General features: G+C 48.4%; 1 protein-coding gene across 3 annotated transcripts in view; it reads right to left on the bottom strand.

Moving 5' to 3' along the window:
• CORO1C (coronin 1C) overlaps positions 1–21018 on the bottom strand; it is a 58727-nt gene that overhangs the window by 24513 nt on the left and 13196 nt on the right. Inside the window, exons 1-3 of one of the 3 annotated variants that reach the window (XM_080373447.1) lie at positions 20482–20559; positions 19559–19601; positions 2759–2958 (exon numbers count right to left, since the gene is read on the bottom strand). In XM_080373447.1, the coding sequence (XP_080229573.1) occupies positions 2759–2953 (195 nt within the window). In that variant the 5' untranslated portion in view covers positions 2954–2958; positions 19559–19601; positions 20482–20559. Of the gene's footprint in view, positions 1–2758; positions 2959–19558; positions 19602–20481; positions 20602–21018 lie in introns of those variants that run through there. The other 2 variants (XM_080373446.1, XM_080373444.1) reach the window with 2 other exon arrangements.

The following is a 21018-nucleotide window of genomic DNA, read 5'->3' as shown; positions in this document are numbered from 1 at the left end:
AATATGGCAGAGGAAGAGGGGAGGAGGATGGGCAGAGGGAGAGAGGGAGGATGGAGGGAAGGGGAATAGAGCATGGAGGGAGAGAAGGAGGGAAGGAGGATGGAGCACGGAGGGACTGAGGATGGAACGAAGGCTGGGACGGCGGATGGCGCCCCCTGGGTCCCCGCACACCGGCACCGGAGCCCCGGCGGCGCGGCTGGGCCCGGCAGCGCAGGGGTTAACGGCCGCGCACTTGCCGCGCCGCGCCCCCGCCCCCGCCAATCAGCGCGGCGGCGGCCGGCGGCCCCGAGCGCTGCCATGACCATATAAGGCAAAAAGCCGCGGCCGCCGCAGTGCTGCTGCGGCGGGCGCGGGGGCGCGCGCGCGGCGCGGCGGGGCGGGCGGGGCGAGCGGGGCGGCTCGGAGCAGCCCGGCCCCTCCGGCCCCCACATGGGCGCTCGCTGCGGGGTCCCAGGGCGCCCCCCAGCCCGCCGAGGGAGCCGGCGGCCAAGAGGCAGCGCCACAACAACAAAACCACGGCGCTACCGGCACTTGGCGAGGCAAATGACGGTTCAAATGCGCTAAACCGGGGGCTGGCGGCGGCCCCGCGGGGCGCAGGCTCGGCTCAGCGCCGGCAGGAGGGCACGGCCACACGGCACGTGCAGCAAGTGGGGTTTTATGGCTCGATCTTACAAACCCGTGCTTTAAAATCAGCCCGTCCCCAAGTACACCAGCGAGCATCTTGCTGTGGGAACTCGGTGCCTACCCCTGCCAAACGGCCGTCAACAGAAATCCGAAATGTTCGGGTGCTGAAGGAGCCAAAGGAACAATTTCATCAGCCGAGGCTATAAAAATAAATGAGGAACCTAGAAACTGGTTACAGCAAAGCCAGCAACGTGTTGCATTGCAAAAGAACGTGTGGGGCTGGAGGGTTTAGGAACAGAGTTCCTCCAGCTTTGCATGAAACCTTCATCTATGTGAGAATTAAATAGCTGGACAAGGCAGGAACATCGCTCAGGGCGCGAAGGCAATGCAAATACAGGGGAAAGCAGGAGGAACAGCTGAATAAACTTAAAACCCCCTCAAACATAAGATGGCACTTAAAATGCAAAAGGCCAGATCACTCGGAATGAGCAGGGATTTCTGCCAGGGACTGAGAAAACATTGGGAAGTAAGAGCAAAAAAAAAAAAAAAAAAGAGAGAAAAAAAAAAAAAAGAGGGGTGAGTGTCCTTTGCCATTGGCATTTGATCATGCTGTGATGCAACACGAGTGCAACCGCGTGCTGTGTTGAGCAAGGTATTTCCCATTGAGATCTGTGTCACCGTGTGTGGCTTGGGCAAGAGCAGGATGCGTGGCCCGAAGACGAGCGCAAACCAGAATACTTGCAAAGAAGGGCTGTTAATAAGATGAGGAAAATAGAGAGCTATTTCAGTAGGCTAGGGGCTTGGCTGGCTTCACTTAGCATAACCGAGGCATAAGTGAGAACTCGCAGCCTCTGTTCCTGCGATGCGCTTACCATGTGGGATGCTATATTCAATTCTGGTCACTAGTCCTATATATAAACAGGGCAGATCTGCAAATGGAGCTAGGAAAAGAAGGACAGGGCTGATGACAGACTGAGGACATCTTAAGTGTATAGTTAAGAGAGAAGCTTGAGGGTCACAAAGAAAATAACCTTACAGAAAAAGACTTCCGTCACCAGAATGTGCTGGTTAAGCATCAGAAAGGGAGGAGAACACCCCTCTCCAACAAGGGCAGAAGAAAGATGCTCTGTCATTTTTTTCCATGCAGTATCAGGGGGCAACAGGAATTTATTTCAGTTCCTGCTCACTTCTGTGCTTTTATAACACAGGACTGTAAGAGACTGCCAGGAAGGCTTCTGTACCCATCTCTTCAGTCTCCCTCCAAGCCTTTGATCCGGCCATTCTCGTGGCTGACGGACTGGAACCTAACTTTTCTGTGTGTTTTGCAAAGCACACCCCTGGGGCTCTACAAATAAATTCAAAGTGGAAGGGAAAGAAGTTGCATGTATGTATGGGCTCACTGGAAGATTATTTTTTGGAGCCTTAGCAAGCACTTTGCACAGCAGAGAACATAAGGGGCTTTTCCCTGCCCGAGGTCAGATGAAGCCCCTCTCCTCAGTATATCAGGTACTGGGAGATAAAAAGACCTGGCTGAAGTACGATAAAGCCTAGGCACAGCCTTCTGATTTGGGAAAGCTGCGATGGTACCTGGAGGAGCTGTTTTCTTACTGAGGTTATTCTGGTCTTACACCGTATAGAGAAAGAGTAACCGAAGGGGCTGGCAGCAGCCTGGACCAGCTGAGATGCCAAGGCCACATCACCTATGGAAATACCCTTCTTGAAACCTCTGCATCCATCCGATACAGGGCTGCAAGGAATAGTTTGGTTCAGGTGCGTTCCTGAATGAAGCGACACTTGCAGAGCTCAAAAAGCTGAATCCCCAACAGTGGAAAAAACCTGAGCCCTGCTATCATAAATAACAAGGCTTCATTAGGGGCGTGATTCCACGCAGAAACTCCTGCCATAAGGAACTGGCTCAGATTAGTAAAACAAAATGCTTCTTTGCTGTGTTTAATGTCGAGGAAGCATCAGGCTGATTACAGAGACATTAAATGGGTTCTTACATGGCACTACTGAGCAACGTTTGTCACAGCACTGCAGAGACTTCCCAGCCTTGACATTATTCATAAACCAGTGCTGCCACAACAACAAAGCTGAGCGGGTAATAGCGAGAAACTTTCAAAAAAGCACTTACCTTGTGCAAAGGCAGCACCAGGAACGCTCCGCCACCGCTAGCATCTACAATTATTGCAACAAATCGGGGGTTTACTGCACAAAAGGAGCTATCCCAAGTAACACGGGAAACGCGGATGTCATCGTAACACTGATCGTTTTTCACCGCTTGGCCAAACACGTGCCGAAATTTGCTCTGTCGTACCACTCGCCTCATTGTGTCTGCAGGGAAGAGGAACGTCAAAAGAAGGAGATCAGTTACAGGTGCAGGGACCTCCTGCTCGCCCAGAAGACGCCTGCCAAGGACCTCCATGGGACCCTCTCATCTGCACCATCACCCCGCTGCCAGCAACACAGAAATACAGTTTCACTCATTAGTCCTGCACCTTGCTTTAGCCCTGCTAAGTTCTCAGCCAGTTTTGCCTTTTTTTTTTTTTTTTTTTAAAAAAAAAGTTCAAGGTTGTTTGGTACCAAACAACTGGACTGCACTTCCAAGGGTGTTTTACAGAAGGGATCTGCCAGTTAAGCATCAGTTTTCCCATTGTAAATGTATGCTCTTATTGCAGTAAAGGAAGTTCCTAATCCTAAAAGCAGTTTTTAGACAAGTCTCCACATATTTTCGGGGATAAATCTGGTCTCAGATTGAACTTGTTTACTTTCAAGTCAGGCAGGGTCCAGAAGACGTAAATAAAAATGCAAGCTCTCAAAATCCGGTGTTGCTGTGAAGTGGTTCCACATGTTCGCTAGCTTCCATTTCTTTCTTCTAACTCCAAAATCTCACTAAAAAATAATAAAATTAGTTTCCTAGGAAGAAAGGAGTAATGGAAACAAGGTAATGACTCAAATTAACTTAGTGTGTCTGTAGCACTTCTCTTGAGAAAAATAATTTTCAAGAAGGCTTAAGTTAGAATAGAGGGAAAGGGGCTGGTGTGGAAAATTCCAGCACCTCGAAGGCAACACGGGCACAACACTGCATGTGAACACCAAACCTGGAAGCGAGCAACTGCCTGGAGCCTGTGCATCTGGGAAGGGTTTTTCCCATCATACAAGATTTCTCTCCCTCAAGCAGCTCTTGCAGGAAGAAGAGGAGCCTCCATATAGCATCTTGGTTTTACATATGAGAAAAATCTTTCTGCCCTGGTCTCTAGGGAAAGCAAAAAATTTTTATTTTTTTTTAAAAAAAGCAGAGTCCACCTCCTAGCTTGCCTCCCAGTAGGTCCCCAAGCACATGGAGAGGCTGGGAAAAACTGCTCAGCTGCATGGAGCTTCTTGCTCCAGACCCACCAGCCTGATGCTCTCAAGTGAGAGACTCCGAACGCGGCTCCAGCATGGCTCCCTCAGCACAGCCTGTCTGCAGCAAAAGTGATAAAGGGTTGTACGCCTGTCTCTGACTGCAAAGGCTGGGCATGAAAGCAGAGCAAAAAAGAGACTTTGGAATGATGGCTGTTTTGTAGTCTCGGCGGTTAAAAAAAAGATAAATTAACAGCAACAAAAAGCTGAATAACTAGAGGAAAGTACTCATCAGAGCTGGGAAAGCAGCAGTCACGCAATATGTTTGTAGAGGAGAAAAATGTTACCATTAACATAACAGACAGCTATCCAGTGGAATACTCCAGTTTCCGCACAGATAAGAAAAAATAATCAGAGTATTTGTTTTCCACCGGCTCCCCCCCAACCACATCCAGCTGGAGCATTTGGGAATCGGCACTGGCCATCTCCAGCACAGCTCTGGCTCCGGTCTGGGCAGCTGCTGCTGGCACAACCTGGGACAAGCACCATCAGAGCCACCAGCGCAATGGGAAGAGCAAAGCCCAGGCGAAGGGTCCCAGCCCGGGCAGCGCGTTACCTGTTGGGGAAAAGCCAGCTCCGCTGCAGGCACAAATAATAAGTGCACTGATTACGGGGTCATTTGTGTGATGGGGACTGTCCCTGGGGTAGGGTGGAGGCCACGAAGCTTTTGGCCACTGATGACCTGGTGATGCAGGCACCAAGGGCTCTGCATTTATTTCCAGCCATCGTCGGTGGGTTTTACCTGCAGCGTTTCTCACTGTCCCAGTTCTACACCAATGTCCTATTAAAGCTCCCCAATTAACTCAATCCTTTCAGAGATAAGCAAGTGCCACAAACAGCATTATATTAAGAAATCCTGCCGTTTAAGAAAAAACTGGTATAGTTTTTAGATGCAAAATGTCAATGATTGGCGTGTTTATGACGTCCACATGAAAAAAGCTATATATAAATTATGAATGATTACTCCTATTATAGATGAACTTAGGCTTCCTCTGTACTTAATGCAATCGACTTGCATAATACACTTTCTGCCAACTATTTCACTTGCAGCACAAATAAAAAGCCTGTTCCACAGTGCACACGCCCAGCGACACCCAAGTGCCATGGGATGTCATAAACCAGGAGCTGCTACCTGGCCAGCAGGTAAGAGTACAAAATCCAGACACCAGTTTCTTTTTATGCTCACGATGCACAGCAACACCCTCAGAGTTCACGTTCAGCTCTACAGCCAGATGGAAGAGCTGAAGCTGCAGGGCAGACAGTACCTTTCATGCAACGGGACCATGAAATATTAGGAGCAAACCATTTTTTGCACACAGAACTGATAATCACCTGGAAGTGGAGTGCATCCATTTTTTTGAGCGGGGGGGGGGAATTACAACTGCTCTGTTCGCAGTGTGATGCGGGTTTTTGTTTTGTTTTCAGGCAAAGGAAAAGATGAAGTTATCCAAAATGGATGGGAGAAACTCCGCCGAAGCAGATGGTATGTCATGTCTTGAGGTGGAGTGCTGCCAGCACAGGCAGCTCGGTGGGCTCCCCAGGGATGCTCGCACGGCCATCCCCGGCAGGGAAGGAGGGAGGGTGAGGCAGGGCACAGCTCCATCCCTGGGTGGATTCACAGCATGGCCCCCGCCGAGCCCCACTGAACCATGCACAAAGAAAAGGTGAATTTCTACTCGGAGATCCCCGAAAGACAAGCAGCATGCTGTACTATCAAGCTGCCCGAGGCCCGATTAAGATACATCATAAAAAAATGCAGTTCCACACCCAGTTACTAATTTATGGCGTAGACTCATTCAGAGACCTGTCAGATATTTTAATCTGGAGCGGGCTCCTCCCAGCCGTAAGCTGTCTGCCTGGACTTCTGCAGCCAGAGCTTGGATCCTGCCAGGTCCTGCAGTGAGCACCCTGCCACAGCGGCATCACCCCCTTCATCCCTCCCTCGCCGGCACCCGAGGTGACACCAGGCCACCCTGAAGAAGCAGGGACGCTCTCGCAACGTGCTGCAACACCACAGGAAGCTTGCGGCCAGCTCAGCCCTCTCGAGAACACACCTTGCAGCAAAACCCTGCTCGCTCATCTGCCTGGGGTGCACGACTTGCCTAGGAGAAGGACTTTTCCAGTCCCCTGCTTTATGCACAGTCAATTTCCATGACTGTTCGCCCACTGGCAACGTTCCCATCCCACTGTGCATCAAGATTAAAACCTGATTGTTTAGAAAAAGGTAAAGCCTTGCTGAGTTAACATGCAGCAAATTGCCTGGTGTCAATGTACCATATACCTGGGGTTTTTGCAATTTGTCTGCTTTAATGCTGGGAATGTGGATATGATAGTTAGGAAGGACTATTTGTATAGCTTGGATAATTACATCTTTTCTTCACTTGATCAATACCAGAACACCACACACAAAAAAAAGAGCTTATCTCAAATATCAGGTACTGGGAGGTCTGCCACCCCTTCCACTCTAATGGTAGAGAAACACCCTCAATCCTCTGGTGAAATTCTACTACTTTATTTCCCTCATTTTTACTGTTTGATGGAAAGGCTAATTTTTTTTTTTTTGTTTTCCATAAACGACCTTTTAAAAAAATGCAAAGAATCAGATGTATCCAAAAATACCCTGTTTTGCTCCAAACAGATTGGTTTGAACACACCTTTGCTGCCCTCTTCTCCACCTACAGCTCATCATCCTTAGCAGGAACTCTCTGATGAACACATGGTGAGCAGCCTCCAAGTCCTCATTTCCATAGCAAAGGGAGTGATTCTTGGCGTTGGATCACAGCCATTTTGATCTGGCTGCTCTCCAAAGAGAAGAGGGGAGGGGGTGGGGGTGGGGAAATGTGCAGGCTGTAGTTATAAAGAGCAACGATGGTGGATCTTTCAAGCACCCCACAGAAAGCCAGCAGGTGAAAAACAAAACGGCTTGAGCCTGAGCACCTAAAAAAAAAATAATAAAAAAGAAAAAGTCATCATCTTCTCCCTACTTCAGCCTCTTGTTCAGATGTGAAAAGCATGTAAGATCCTCATTTATTGCGCAACAAAAGGACTCCCTCCTCCAGCATCTGCAAGAAATCCACAGCTGAGTTGGGTTGCCACAGGTTCTCTCAGCGCGGGCAGCAGCTTCCAGCTTGGCCACTTGTAGGATGATCAGGTAAGGCACATCCCCGATGATTCACCATCAGGCAAGGCTGAATCAGCCTCTATCACACATGCCAAAGTATACCTGGCCAGTTCAGGGACCCCGGGAAGTGACTTCGGAAATACCCAAATGGGCAAGTGCATCCATGGCTGATGAGGCTTCACTAGGGATTTACTCTTAGGAAGTGGACTTGGAGCAAGAGTTTTTAAAAAAGGAAGTTCATTAGATCATTGTCTGTGCTGTTAAATCTTAGCTAAGGAGCTGGAACGATCTCCATACACTTGCTAGACAGGAAATTTTTCTTTTTTTTTTTTTTTTTTTGTGAAGTACAAATTTGGAGGATTTAAAACCTCACGACTAGGAGTTGAAAGGAGTTTAAATTTTGCCAGAGTTACAGCCCTCAGCAAAATTAAAACAGAAGCGTTAGACACCCTGCAAAGACCACTACAATAGAAGTGCTGACAGATCTATGACTGCACTGATCTCCTGGATCCTGCTCCATGACACACGGCATCTTACACGTCCTCATGGGGACATTGGAAAGGGCCTTCAAAACTCTTCTCCCCCCCCTCCCAAATGTCAAGTGACTACCAGCTGAATTTTACCCAACATTTAACTTTGCCTCCCACTGTCTGTCCCCGCCGTACCGCTCTGCCACTGGCCTTTGTGTCAGTATTTAAAAGGACCTTAGAAATGCAGGATGCAGTCAGCCGTGCTTGCACAGTGATACTTTTCATTCCATTTCTTTCTGATCTCCCATCATGATGTGTCACAAGAGTTACCATGAGTTTGCCCATTTTCCTGTTTATAAAGGATTTATCTGTCTCAAGCATCCAACAGATGTATTTCTGTGGCTTCGGAGGGTTTTCAGCCTGCTTATGCAAGAGGAAACGCATCCTGCTAGGGAACACTTACAGGAAAACCCCCCACTAATGGCAAAATCCTGCTCAGCCCATGTGATTGTGATCCCTTCTGGAAAGGGAGACTTTTGAAATAAAAGGCTACTTTAAGTCACAGGCAGCTGGAGGCTACTGTGAAGGGGGGGATGACGAGGATCCACAAATCCACTCGATAGGGAGAACGGCACTTAAAGGTTGGTGCTGGGGACTGGAAAGGCTCCTTAAGCGCAAAATGTACGATAGGCTGCAAGCTGTTGCTAGTGAGCCCCCAGACTCAGAATTAGAGCCTTACTGGAGAGGTTGCATATGATTCAATGGCAGCTTTGGAATAAATGTACAGTCTCAGATAACTATTAACAAAGAAGCAGATAAGGAAAAAAAAATAATCAAGACACACTCTAGGCGATGCCACCAGCAGCAGTTCTGAATGATGACTAATACCAGGGGGCACCTGCCTGATTTGTTATGGGTTAGACAGGGTGCTGGGGCCAGCAGGGCGAGGGGACAGTCCCACCAGTAAAACTGTAGCATGGGGCAGCCCACGCCACGGATGCCTGATGCGGGGAAGGGTTTCTCGAGTACCGATGCATTGACTATGCAGCCCAAGGTCTTTCTAAACACCTGGGCTGAGATGCTCGGGCCTCAGCTGCAAAAGCGATGAGTGCCCAGAGCTGAAACTTTTTTTTTTTTTTTTTAAATAAAAAAGAGAAAGTACGTTATAATCCTAAGCTGATAATCAGGCCATGGATGTTTCAATCTGATGTCTAAGTGCCCCCAGCACGGAGAAAACATCCTCCCTTGCAGTGGGGCTGAGCCACATCTGCTGAGCAGTTGGCCATCGTGGAGGTAAGCACCAGAGAAGAGCCCACAAGGAACCTTGTCACTCACTCTTTACAGCACTTTGAACATCATATGGTAGATAAGGTACAGAGCCGCATATGGAAGGGAGGGTATAAGCATTCAGAATTTTTAAAGCCATAAAGAGACCACCATCCCACCGCACCTCCTGTTCCACACAGGCAAGGAGGACTCCATCCCACCGCCGCAGCCATCGCTGCGTGCCCAAGAGCAAGGGGCTGGTGGAGCGGGGACACAACCAACAGCCGTACCCCACCGCATGTGACAAAGGGAACAAATGTTACCGAGGTTATTTCCTAATTGCTCAGTTATGGCATTTCTTAACTTCCGAGCGCTTGGTTGTGCAACCTCGGTGGGTTCTCTGTAACCCACGCGTGTGCACGGCATGTTGTACACAAGCAAACATACATCGCCGTGTGCTTAAGTCTAGTTGCAGACGTGTTCCACGTACATAATTTACAGCCCTAGCATAGTGCACAGGATGGTGTCTTTGAAATGCCTCAGAAGACTCACTGATCCAGAAGAAAAGTCTGCCAGATCATTTTAAGGACAGCATTTTTCAGCACACCTTTGGCAGAGGAAGGAAAGTGAGACACATCCATGGGGGAAGCAAGCAGGCTCTACCAGCTAAGCCATGCAGATAGCCAGGGCAGCAAAGAGCACCCATTCTTTGAAACCAGATGAGCACAGACTGACAAGCCCCGAAGAGGCATGTTCACCACCATGGGAGACCAAGGCGAGCACAAGTCCCCCAGCAAGTTCAGGACCACGACATTAAATCGCCACCATTGTCACAGTGGAGAACCAGAATGTGCCACCAGCAAGGCTAAAGGAGAGCTTCATTTCCCTCTCCAAGCATTAAGGGAATCTATGAACTCAGTCTCGCGATATTAAATCTTGCCATATTTGGGCAAGGGAGGAAGTGGGGGGACAAAAATAATTAAAAAAAATAATCACACAGCCACAAAAATTTCAGCTCGCCCTACGACTTCACATGAAACCTCTGGCAGAAAAAAAGAACAGCCACAAATACCTTGACGCAGTCCTCTACTTTTAAACCTACCGCTATTCCCTCTAGTATACCATTTCCAATCAATTCACATTAAGTCCGTTGCTGACAGAACTTTTGTTTTCAGATGTTCGGAGTTATTTAAACCAAAAGGTGAGCACCGCTACAGATGGTCACAGTTCCAAAAGACATCATATTTATGCACAGATTATTTTCAGTCTTTGGTTACTTTAGTCTAGGTTGAGCAAGACCCTGCCATCTGATTTCACTTCATTTTAAAGACAAAAAGCTGGAATATGAACTTAATACTGAAATTTCCAGCTGTTATACCACTGGCGAGATTCTATTTTGGGATGGGAACCTAAACCACAAACTACCAGGGAATTCGATTATATCTCTACTGGGGAGCCCAGCACATTCAAAAATGTAACACAATCCAAAATTAAAGTAAGCTGAAATTGCTGTTCTGGACAAAGTGCAAGGTGTTGGTTCTAACCTGTGAAATACTTGATACGATTCTGTTTTTCAGAGCTGTACCCTGAAAAAATCTTACCAAAGACCATCATAATACAAAGAACTCTTAAGTCAGAAGTGCCTATAATGCTTAAATCTTCCAGGCATCATCAAGAAGCACGTGTTATTTTTTAAGTGTTTACCCTGTGCATGCTTGTCTCGAGTGCACATCTCCCATGCTGCGGCTAAGGAGGCAATGGATATTTTCACTTAAAAGATTTCCAGGTATACGCAATTCATCTTCTTGGGGGATCTTACTACTCAGACCACTTTGTACCTTGCATCTTTACAGTCTAACATGACATCATTTACCATAATTTACAGTGACAAAAGGACACCGCAGTTGAAAGTCATTACCCCGAACAGAGAGCATTGTCTGACTTCATTTAATCTCTGTCATCTACCATAAAGCTAAAGCAATGAATGCACACAAAAATCATTACACAAAATAATTTCGCAGGAGGCCATAACGGGTAACCGAAGAGAAACATCACAGCAGTTACACAAACCCTGGGTCTGAAACGGTGAGGCAGCTGAGGAGCAGGAACGGGTGCTCTTTGGGGTTTTCTTCTTTTATAGTGTCTTCTGTCAGCTGGCACTACAGCTGCCACCCTCACAGGCGGTGACATGTGATGTACTGGAGGATATTTGGATGATGGCAATGTAGCAAAATTTAGCTGGGCAAAAAAAGGTTAGTAAAAATGAAAATAGGAGACAGAGGAGAGCAAAGGGAGTGGGGGAAGCACTGAAACCCAGGACAAAACCTCATAAAGTAATATATGTGGGGAAAAGAGCACACGGGGACCGGTGGATTAAGCACCCCAGGTGCCTCGGTGCACCTCTGCATCTCAGCTTCCACTTTCACTGCCACCAGAGAGAGAGTTATACAGCTGGTGGGCAGCAAACAAGCTTTACTGGATAATGAGAAAAAGCCTTGCACCGCAGCAGGCAGATTCCCACCTTAAGACGCCGCTGTTCCAGCAGCTGACCACAGAAGGCTGTAGCCTGTCATATGCTCCCCTCCAAGAGCCTTTGTTCTCCTCCACTTTCTCCACTGGAATAAACACAGAGATGCTTCTTTGCGCACTGTGTCCTCAACCATGGCCAAGAGACGCAGCTTCCCGAGCTGAACATCAGCCCTATGAACCTCAGCCAGAGACATTACACCAGCATGATGGAAGATGCTACTTACACCCCTGGGGACTGAACTCCATCACCCCCACAGTAAAAGCAGCACATGCCACAGAGAAGAAAGCAACAGGGCTTCAGACCACACTTCGACCCCAGGGAAAACGTGAGATGGAGAGCACAGCCCACTGTGCAGAGCTGCAAGTCAGCCAGCCTGCCACAACAGCCAAGCGCCAGGACTCCAGTTAGGAGAAGTATGTAGATAAAATGCTTTCTCCATAGAGCTGACCTAGTTCTCTTATCAGCGCAACAGAGCTAACAAGGAAGTATCAATCTGTTCAGAACTGCTACCCCAATTTGCTGAATTCTTCTGTTCTCTTGAAGGTTACACGCAAGCTTCTTCCTGACCATATTCCTGAGATGCATTGAAAGCTTTTTTCTTAAATTATTTTTAAGAACCTGGTTTTGGCCAAAAGCTTCGTATCAGCTAAGGACGGTGGTTACAAACAGAGAAAGAGCTCTTCCCACCACAGCTTCGTTAATTTCTCATCATATCACCACCAGGTCCTACCTTTCCCAAGTAACCAGCTAAGGCATGAGCACTTTTTACTACAGTGACAGAGTGCTCACAGCAGAATGCAACTGTATTTTCTCCTCCAACTTGAAGCAATCAAACGTACCCTAATGGAATAGGCGGCAAACATCAGTCTTACTACGTGTGCAACAGGGGAGCTCACCAGTAGCCACTAGAACTGAAACTCAACTCCAGTACAGGATGAATTCTGTCCTCTTCCATCACGAACTTAAGCTAGAAGTCAAGCAGACAGCAGTACCCAGGTGCTGGAAGCCTAAAGCACAGAAAGAACAACATGTGCAGGATTTCTCAAGAAGAGGTGCAGAAGGGAAGGTGATTTGGTTAACAGTATTTTCTAAGGTAAGTACATTTCCTATTGAACTCCAATGACTTTAAGACATTGGAAACATTTCACTGCTTTTCCTTGCTTACAGTTAACTGGATAATTCCTTAAAAAGAAAAAAAAAAAAAAAGACAAGGGGTTTTATTGAAAGGAGGAATCTCCAAAGGACTTGATAAACTGCTTTCTATTCCTTAATTACAACATGCCATGGTATCCACAGGAAGAAACCAACATTAAAGATGTTTTAAGGAGATAAACAGCCTTGTAGATAAAAGGTTGTAGGTCCCAGTCCTTCCAGAGCCACTGGAGCACTACAGCCCAGGAGCCACCACCAGGAAACCCAGACCTGCAGCAAGCCCTCCGGTATAAACACGAAGTTAGCTGGGACACAAATTCCTCACAACTTAGAAATAAAGCAGAAACAACAGATCAGCACAACCGAGGCTCACAAATAGCCCAGCCAAGTGTGAGTCAGACTGACCAAGCGAGGATGCAGCATTCTCCAGATGGCCCTGCCCAACCACAAACACTCTGCTGGTCTGCCGGGATGGAGCACAACACCCAGACCTGCCGGGAGCCTGCCGAGAAGGCAGCGGCTGCCTTGGGGGATGTGAGCAGAGAAGAGCAGGATGGCCGAGTGCAATGGCAGCGCCGCTTGGCCCAGCACTGCAGCCATACAGGGCTGGGGCAGTGCCTGAAGTTTGTTTCCAGCTCTGTAGTGACAAATGTGATGGGCCAGGGACCTGGAGAATGTCACGGTTAGAGTGGAGTTACAGCACAGACCAGTGCAGTCCACACTGCAATTCTGAACAGAGACACTACTCCAGAAAGTAGTACCAGGCTTGGTTAGCATACTGTGAGAAACACCTTCGTCCAAATGCTGGCTAAATTTCATTAAATTTAATATATAACATAAAAAAAAAAATATCGGGGCCCAATTTAGTGACTTTCACTTCTCAAGCTACTCCATAACACCTGCCCAACAAGTGAGGCACTCGCAGTGCATGGCTTCTGATGTTCTCAACAACAAACCAACAACAGTTAATTGTCAACGACAAGACAATATCCTCAATGTAGAAGAACGCAGAAGGTTCAGACTGGACAACTCAAACACTTTTCAGATCTTAATGCTGTTGAAATAAGCTTCAAAAATGAATCTCAATGCTCACAGTTGGAACCAGCGTGTATTTCTCCACATTTCCATTTGCTGTCCTGCCAGCTCTTCTGGCCAAGCAGCCTATAATTCAAAGAGTACCATTGTCATTCTGTCCCATTTCCGCAACGTGCAATTTGAAATCAGGGCTGGGGGAGGGAGGAAGGGACTGGAGGAGGCTAAAACTCAAATCCAGATCGCTCAGTCTGCTAACTTGATTTTAAATCCCTATCTTGTGGTACCAATTACAGCTCCTCAAACATCTGTTTTAGCAAAGGGTTCCAAGTTCAAACACATTTCCTCTGTCCTACAGATGTTCTTTGTCGCTGATCTGTTTCAGGCTGAGGCTGCTGTCCTGTGCTGCGGCAGAGCCCCGGCTGTCGCTCACCGTAGCTGAGAGGGCAGCAACCTGGGTGAGCCGGTGTCAAACCACGAGCACAACACGCAGCACCTTTCTCGCCTCTCTAGGCAGGCAAGAAAAAAAAAAAAGAAATTTTACTTAAGAAAACTTAGTTTAGCAAGCAGCTTTAATAAACCTTCCTGCTACAATACAAAGAAAGATTTCAGGCGCAAGAAGGAAAAGCATCTTCCTACACCCACAGGCTCCCTGTGCCAAGGACAAGGGGCATACCTGCTGTCCCCAACACCCCCAGGGCAGCTCCCTGCTACCTGACGGGGAGCACCGTACCCCAACATACGCTGGGTGAAGGTTGATTTCCCGCTGGCTACTCTCAGCTGAGGAACTTGTTTTCAGTAAGGGGCATGAAGAATTGCAGCCTGCGTTGGATGACCTTTAAGCTTTACTCACCTGTTGGCTTGACAGGCAGGTTACTGCGCGTGCAACCCACACTTCCAGCCCTCTGAGAGTCCCTGTGGCATTTACAGCAGCTCTGGAGGAGACCAGCCAAAACAACAGGGAGTATTACACTGAGATAAGCCCCAGCTGGTTTTTACGCGATCTTTCATAGCGCTTAAGAATCCCCTTAGTAGACCACAAGATCAGTGTGGCAAGCACTGGATGTAAAGAACAAAAAGATAACCTTTACCCCCCAAAAAGAAACATCAGGGAGCAAAGCGCAGAGTATAGAGATAACACACGTGCACCCAAAGCCTGGTGAAAGAAGCAGCCAAACCCAGATAGCCCACCTTTAAACAACAGCAGAACTTTTAACAAATTGCTCCAGAAAGCGACCAGGAAAACGATGCTGAAAGGCGCAACGACACTCAGGGAGAAGCGTTTTGTGCCTACACTTCACGCTGTGCTAAAGCAGAAGTAGATATTGCTGAAGTACGTCTGGCAACTCATGTTTGCCTGAGCTGGCTCAGGTTGTTTTTTTTTTTTTTTTCCTGCCTTGCAAACTGATCTCAGCAGATCCAAAAATGAAAATAAACCTTAAAAAGAATAATCACTGAAAAAACTCAAAAAAATTTAATCCACCTCCTGTTCTGAACAAGACATCTTGGTGCTCATTTACTCCAACCTCCAAGATACGGTATAATTAACGTAAGTACTGCAGTAAGAAATCAGCAGTTGAAAAGTTAGGTGTAAGGATGGTCATTTATCCATACTCACACACATCCCACCATGTGTGCTGGTGCAAATAGACGAGCCATCTGTAAAGCAACAACTACACTTAGTATTATACGCTAGCAGCATTCTCAGCCTAGTACCTGCAAGGCCCTGAGCAAAATGCTTAATTAATGGAAATTCACATTTCCAAATTGGAAGCAAGGATATACCGGTCACTACAAGAAACAACTGCAGCACTGACTGGCCATCATATGATGAAAAATGCCAAGTAAGTGCCGAGTATATACCCCGAGTCAGTTGGGTGTTCAAGACTCCAGCATGACCTAACAAACCATGAGCTTTTAAAGTATTTTCTGTGAAAGGTGAGGAAAAAAAAGGCAACTTCAAGAAGTAGTACTGGGCCTTTGCTGATGACTATCTGCCATATCAAGTGATCATCTGCCCAGCAGTGCCTGTTTGCCTGGCTCCCAAGGGATGGAGTGCTTACTACAGCCTGAATTTGTTACTGCCTGCTAATCTCTGGTGGTGCTAATTATACCCATTATCTGTTTGTCTGATTGTGCCTGACACATGTCCAATACCCAAATCTGCAGCACCGTAGGATGTCGAGTCCCTATCAGATTTGCACGGGAACAGGATGCTTCAAAATGCCATGTTTCAATACAGCAGGTTTATACATTTTTGTGAGATAAACAATGGATTTTCAAGGACTCCAGAAGACAGTCTCTATGGCAACTATATGCAGAACTAGGGGGATGGAGAGGGAAGGGGGGGGAAGTTCCCACATTTCCAAATACTCCGACCAAAGACATTTGAAGTCCATTTTCCAGGGACTACAGGTGAAGTGTATTGCCTCGGTTCATGCATGGATGCAAACGAGGTGCAGTTTTAGCAGTTTTCTCAAATCCTGCTCAGGTACATCTGGTAAGGCTGCAGAAATGGTTTGCCTTAATATTCAGCAAAGAAGAACTGTAGATTGATTACACGTGTGCTTGTACATACAGAGACTACATACAAAGATGCTATGGCTGGCCAAGATTTGGGAAACCAGGATCCCTCCTAAAGGGAACACTTGGCCTTAAGCGCAGCTCAGCAGCACTCCAGACGAAAGCTGTGAGCTCATCTCAGCACGCCTGACCGCATCAGGCTGAACCTTAATCACTTTAAGTCAGATCCCACCACTATTTAATTTTATTTCCATTGCTTTTTCAAATTCAATTATTAGAAGGAAAAACAAGAAAAACCTAATTATGATGGATTGAGAGGCCCAGCTCAATGTCAAACAGAGTCACTATAACTGATCCAACCACATCCAGCTTCTCCCACTGAGTGCTAGACCTCAAGAGTCATTACATGCTCCTAGCAAAAAGTATATTACGTATCATTTATTGTTATCATCAACAAAACGTGGATTAAGACAAAGCAAATAATGTTGAAGAAATGCTATTGTCCTTTCTCCAAAGCAGACGACTCTACCTTGCTGTCTAACTCATTAGCAAAAAGGGAAAAATGGTCAAAGACCCATGTTCTACTTTGTCACCTCTAAATGAAGGAGACCTCTTCTATCGATGGGCACCATGAAAGCATCAGCAGGCTGGCAGCCTTTGAAAGAGCAGCACGGGGTTTTTTTCCCCGCCGCTTCAGAGGCGGCAGCAGCAGCAGATACTGTTTTCATTATTCCTCTGTCAAGTTCCTGACCTACAGAGGAGGGTTTTAAAGCATTTATGGTATTCCATCACAAAACCCTCTTCCATTTCAGGAGCACTTAAGTGACTTGTTACGAAGATGTCTGCTGTAAAGAGATTACCTCCATCTTACTGGCATGAAGAACTGTATGGGAGAGGCGTAAGGTAAAATGTACCTGTTTGCCCAACAGTCACCTTCTACTTCATAGCTACATCATTACCTCCACATCCAGCCATTAATTCTGATCACCTTTGCACTCACTACACAAACCCACACGGGCATGTACACAACTAACGGCTGGTAATACAACTAATGGCTGATATAATCCATTAGGAACCTCTCCAGAACATTTGCTCCTCTGAGGACCATCAGCACCAGCCTGTGCACCAGAGAGCCCTCCAGCACAAAGCCAGAGCAGCCGGTGGGACCCCTTGGGTTGACACCAAGGAGCTGAGTAATTCTAGTGTCACCCTGGTATTTTACCAGCCTAATGCCGTCATCTAAAAAAACACACATAAAGTCACGTACTGAAGAATTATAGCCTCAGAAAGAAACAAATCATCCATTTTTAGTAGAGTTACTCACGTGAGGAAAACTAGAACAAAGCAATCCTATCAGCAAATAAATAGAAAGGGCCCAGCAACCGGTATATTCAACACATCCAGAATGATCACCTTTCACTGCCAGCCATCCTGAGTCCCTTCAGCTAACCTAAACCTTTTTCCCTTCGTTTTCAACGTGACGTTCACCCCAGCAATGCCGCCACCACCTGCACTTGCGCATAAATATCAGTTCGCGTCGTGTCAGCCTAAAGTCACCAACAATCTGACTGCTCACATGTGGCTACACAACCAGGGTGACTGCAAACTGAAGCTCTAAGCTGTTTCTAATCAGACTTACTTCAGAGTTAACAACCAGCATATAAGCAGACCAAAAATATTAGGTGGGGGAGACTGCAGGGAAAGCGCTAGAAGAGAACACAGACATTTAATTCTTGTTCACATGCCCTGTAAATGCTTAAACTGGGGCACTTCAAATCCTCAGTGAGTTTCTATTCCAATGTATCCTTAGAGAAGGACTGAGATTATCACAAAAGCCTCGGTAAAACAAAATCAAAACAAACAAACCCACACTTTAAAAGTCAAGTGAAAAAGTGCCTGTGAGTTTGCCCAAAAGGACATTCCTAGCCCTGGGAGTGGTGCGCTGATGACCTCACCAAGCTGCAAACTCAGGCCAGGAAGTGTTTTGCTCATGTCTTCAAAATAGGAAGCTGGCATACTAGTCATATCCCTCGGAATCAATAATCAAGTTAAAACCAATAACATAAATTCTCTTACGATCAAAATGCAACGCTGTGCTTTAATGAGCCGTTTTATGAAGCTGTCATTAAAGTCTAATATTAAACTTGAACATGATGCATGGAACAGCTACTGAGGGCAGATCTCTCTGTGTCCTTTGCTGCATCACTCAGGAAGGCTGATATTTTACCCTTCTGTGCATTCCTTCTCATTGCCATTAAGCTGAATCTCTGCCTTTTGCTTGGAGTGAATCCCAGAAGTGACAGATGCAATAAGCATGAAGATTTAACTTGAAAAAATCCAATGATGTTTGAAAAGGCAGCTCACTAGAAGACAGAGTAATGCCAACACAGAACACAGACACACAAATGCTGATTAAAGCAATCTGTACAAAAAGCTGCGAGTGACCATTGAAAAATTAATATTATGAAGTGCTAGATTAAAACAAACACAAAGCAAATGCTCCCTGATGTGTACCCGAGTGTGTCAGGTCTTAACTACGGCTACTGAAAATACTAGAAATGTATATACGTGAAATAAACATGCATTGACTTCATCACTACGAGTATTTGTTCTTCTACCTTTGTGTACACTCTCTTCAGCAAACACGAATATTAGCTGCAATATAATGTCTCGGTGAGTGCACAGCCATCTGTTTTGGTTGGTTTGGTGGGTTTGTTTTTTTTTTTTTTCCCCCTTGAGCAGAAAAGATGATTCAATGCTTGGTATTCAAATGAAAATCAAAATATATCCTCTCCTGCCTCACGCACAAGATACCCGCTGTTTTCTCTAGCTGTCGCACATGCAGCACATAGGACGACACTTCTCGCAGGAGGGCCTGTGCCAGTTCACACCATTTTCCCACACTTGCAGCAGGCACAGCGCTTCCCTCACGCACGCGCTTAGAGGCGCACGAAGAGAGAGGTCAGCGGCAGGTAAGTCGGATACAGCCTGGCCTAAAATTCAATCAGAATCGCTATCAGCAAACTGAAAAGCCAGCCTAGCATATTCAAAACATCACTCTTTTCATTTTGCAAACATCCTTGGTCTTGCTTACACTAAGCCACATGCACATCTGCATGAACAGGCGTGCTCAAACCAACCCGTACAGGACTGAAACTATTAAAAAAAACCCAAAAAACAACACGACACTAATGCATATCACTTATCTTTAACAATAAAACTGCATCAATCAGTTTTACTTTTGTTTCCAGTCAGCTTTCAGTCCTTTTTTTTTCTTTTTTTTTTTTTTTCTAGAGCTGTCTCCTGTGCAGTCACAGCATCACATTGTCTAGACTGGGGTACTACAGCTGAACGCCTGTGCGGCTGCATGTCCGATGCCTTTCCGCATCTCCCGAGCGCAGAAACGGCTAATTTCACAAAGCAGGGAGAAATACTGACCTTTAAATTCCGGCTTCTGACAGCTTGCTATTAACGTTGCTTTCTGCATAGAAAAAGCAAAGCCCAGGAAGATGTCACACAACCCAGGACGTTACGCATCTCCCGAATAGACTCTAAAGAGCCATTAATAACGGCGTGACATGGAGCCGGTCAACAGGAGCATCAAGAAAAACGGGGAATTAAAAATGAAAAGAACAGAACTAAACCCTCCAGCCATCTTTTGTCCTCTGCAACGCTGCAGGGTGGCAGCGGGGACACAGTGCTCTGGGGGTGACCCGCACCCACCGGTGCCACTGAGCTGCTGCCACAGGGGGAAAAAAGGGGGAAGAAGGAGGAAAATTAAAAAAAGGAAAAAAAGGAGGGGGGAAAAAGGGAGGAAAAAGGGGAGGGAGGAAAAAGGGGAGGGAGGAAAGGGAAAACGCATGCCGAACAGAAGGATAAAAAAATCAACAATCGGTCCTCCCCTTGCCCAAGGCGGCCGGCGGGCATCAGGTATGCGGCGGCGGCGGCGAGGCAGCCCGGCCCCGGGGCGGCCCCAGCAGCAACCTGCGGCCGCCGGCCGGGTGCGGGGACCCGCGGCGACCCGGGCCCGCGGCGCTGCCTAATAAGGAGGCGAGCGGGGGCGCAGCCCCGGCCGAGCGTGGCCGCTTCCCGCCGCAGGCCCGGCGCTGACAGCGGGCCGCCGCCTCAGGACAGCGGCCGGCCCCGCGCAGGAGGAGCCCGCCCGGCCGGACCCCCGCCCGCCCTGCCCTGCCCTGCCCTCGCTGCCCGGCCCGGCCCGTCCGCCCTCCCGCGGGCACCGCCGTCTCCCGCGCCGGGCCGCCCGCCGCCCTCCCGCCCCGCCAGCCGCCCCCCGCCGCGCCGCAGGCCGCCGTCCCGCTCCCCGGTTCCCCCACCCCGCTCCGCTCCCGCCCCCCGCGCACCGCGATCCCGAGCCGCCTCCCCGCGTCCGCTCCTCAGCCCGGCGGAGCCGCCTCCGCCGCCTGCCGCCGCCCGACTGAGCGCCGCGGGGCGGGGGCGGGCAGCGCCGGCGACAGGCCCCGCCCCCCGAGGCCCCGCCCCCTGAGCGGCTGGGCACGCCCCCGGCGGACGGGCCCCGCCTTGGTGCCCTCGGCGGAGGGCGGGGAGCGGCGGGTGAGTGGCGGCCCGGCTAGCCAATGGCGGCGCGGCGCCAGCTGCCTTCCCGCTGCCCGCGGGCGGACGGGGAGAGTCTCGCCGGGCCGCGGTCTCCGTGAGGGGAGCGGGGCCGAGTCCGCGGCCTCTGGCTCGCCCTGTGCCCCGGCACGGCCCCGGCAGCCCGGTTTTCCGCTCAGGCACTCAGCCCCTTGCCGGGCCGGCGCCCCCCAGCCTGGCTGAGGCCTCTTCCCTCACGGGTCCCACTGCCGCGCCCCGCCGGGACGGCGCTGCCGTCCTCTGCTTGGGGTACCCGGGGTGCGAGCGAAGGTGGTACCGGCAAAAGG

Source organism: Falco punctatus (assembly GCF_963210335.1).
Source record: "Falco punctatus genome assembly, chromosome: 1".
Taxonomy (NCBI): Eukaryota; Metazoa; Chordata; class Aves; order Falconiformes; family Falconidae; genus Falco; species Falco punctatus.
Note: the sequence above shows the minus strand (reverse complement) of the source record. Positions and strands in the feature narration are given on the sequence as shown.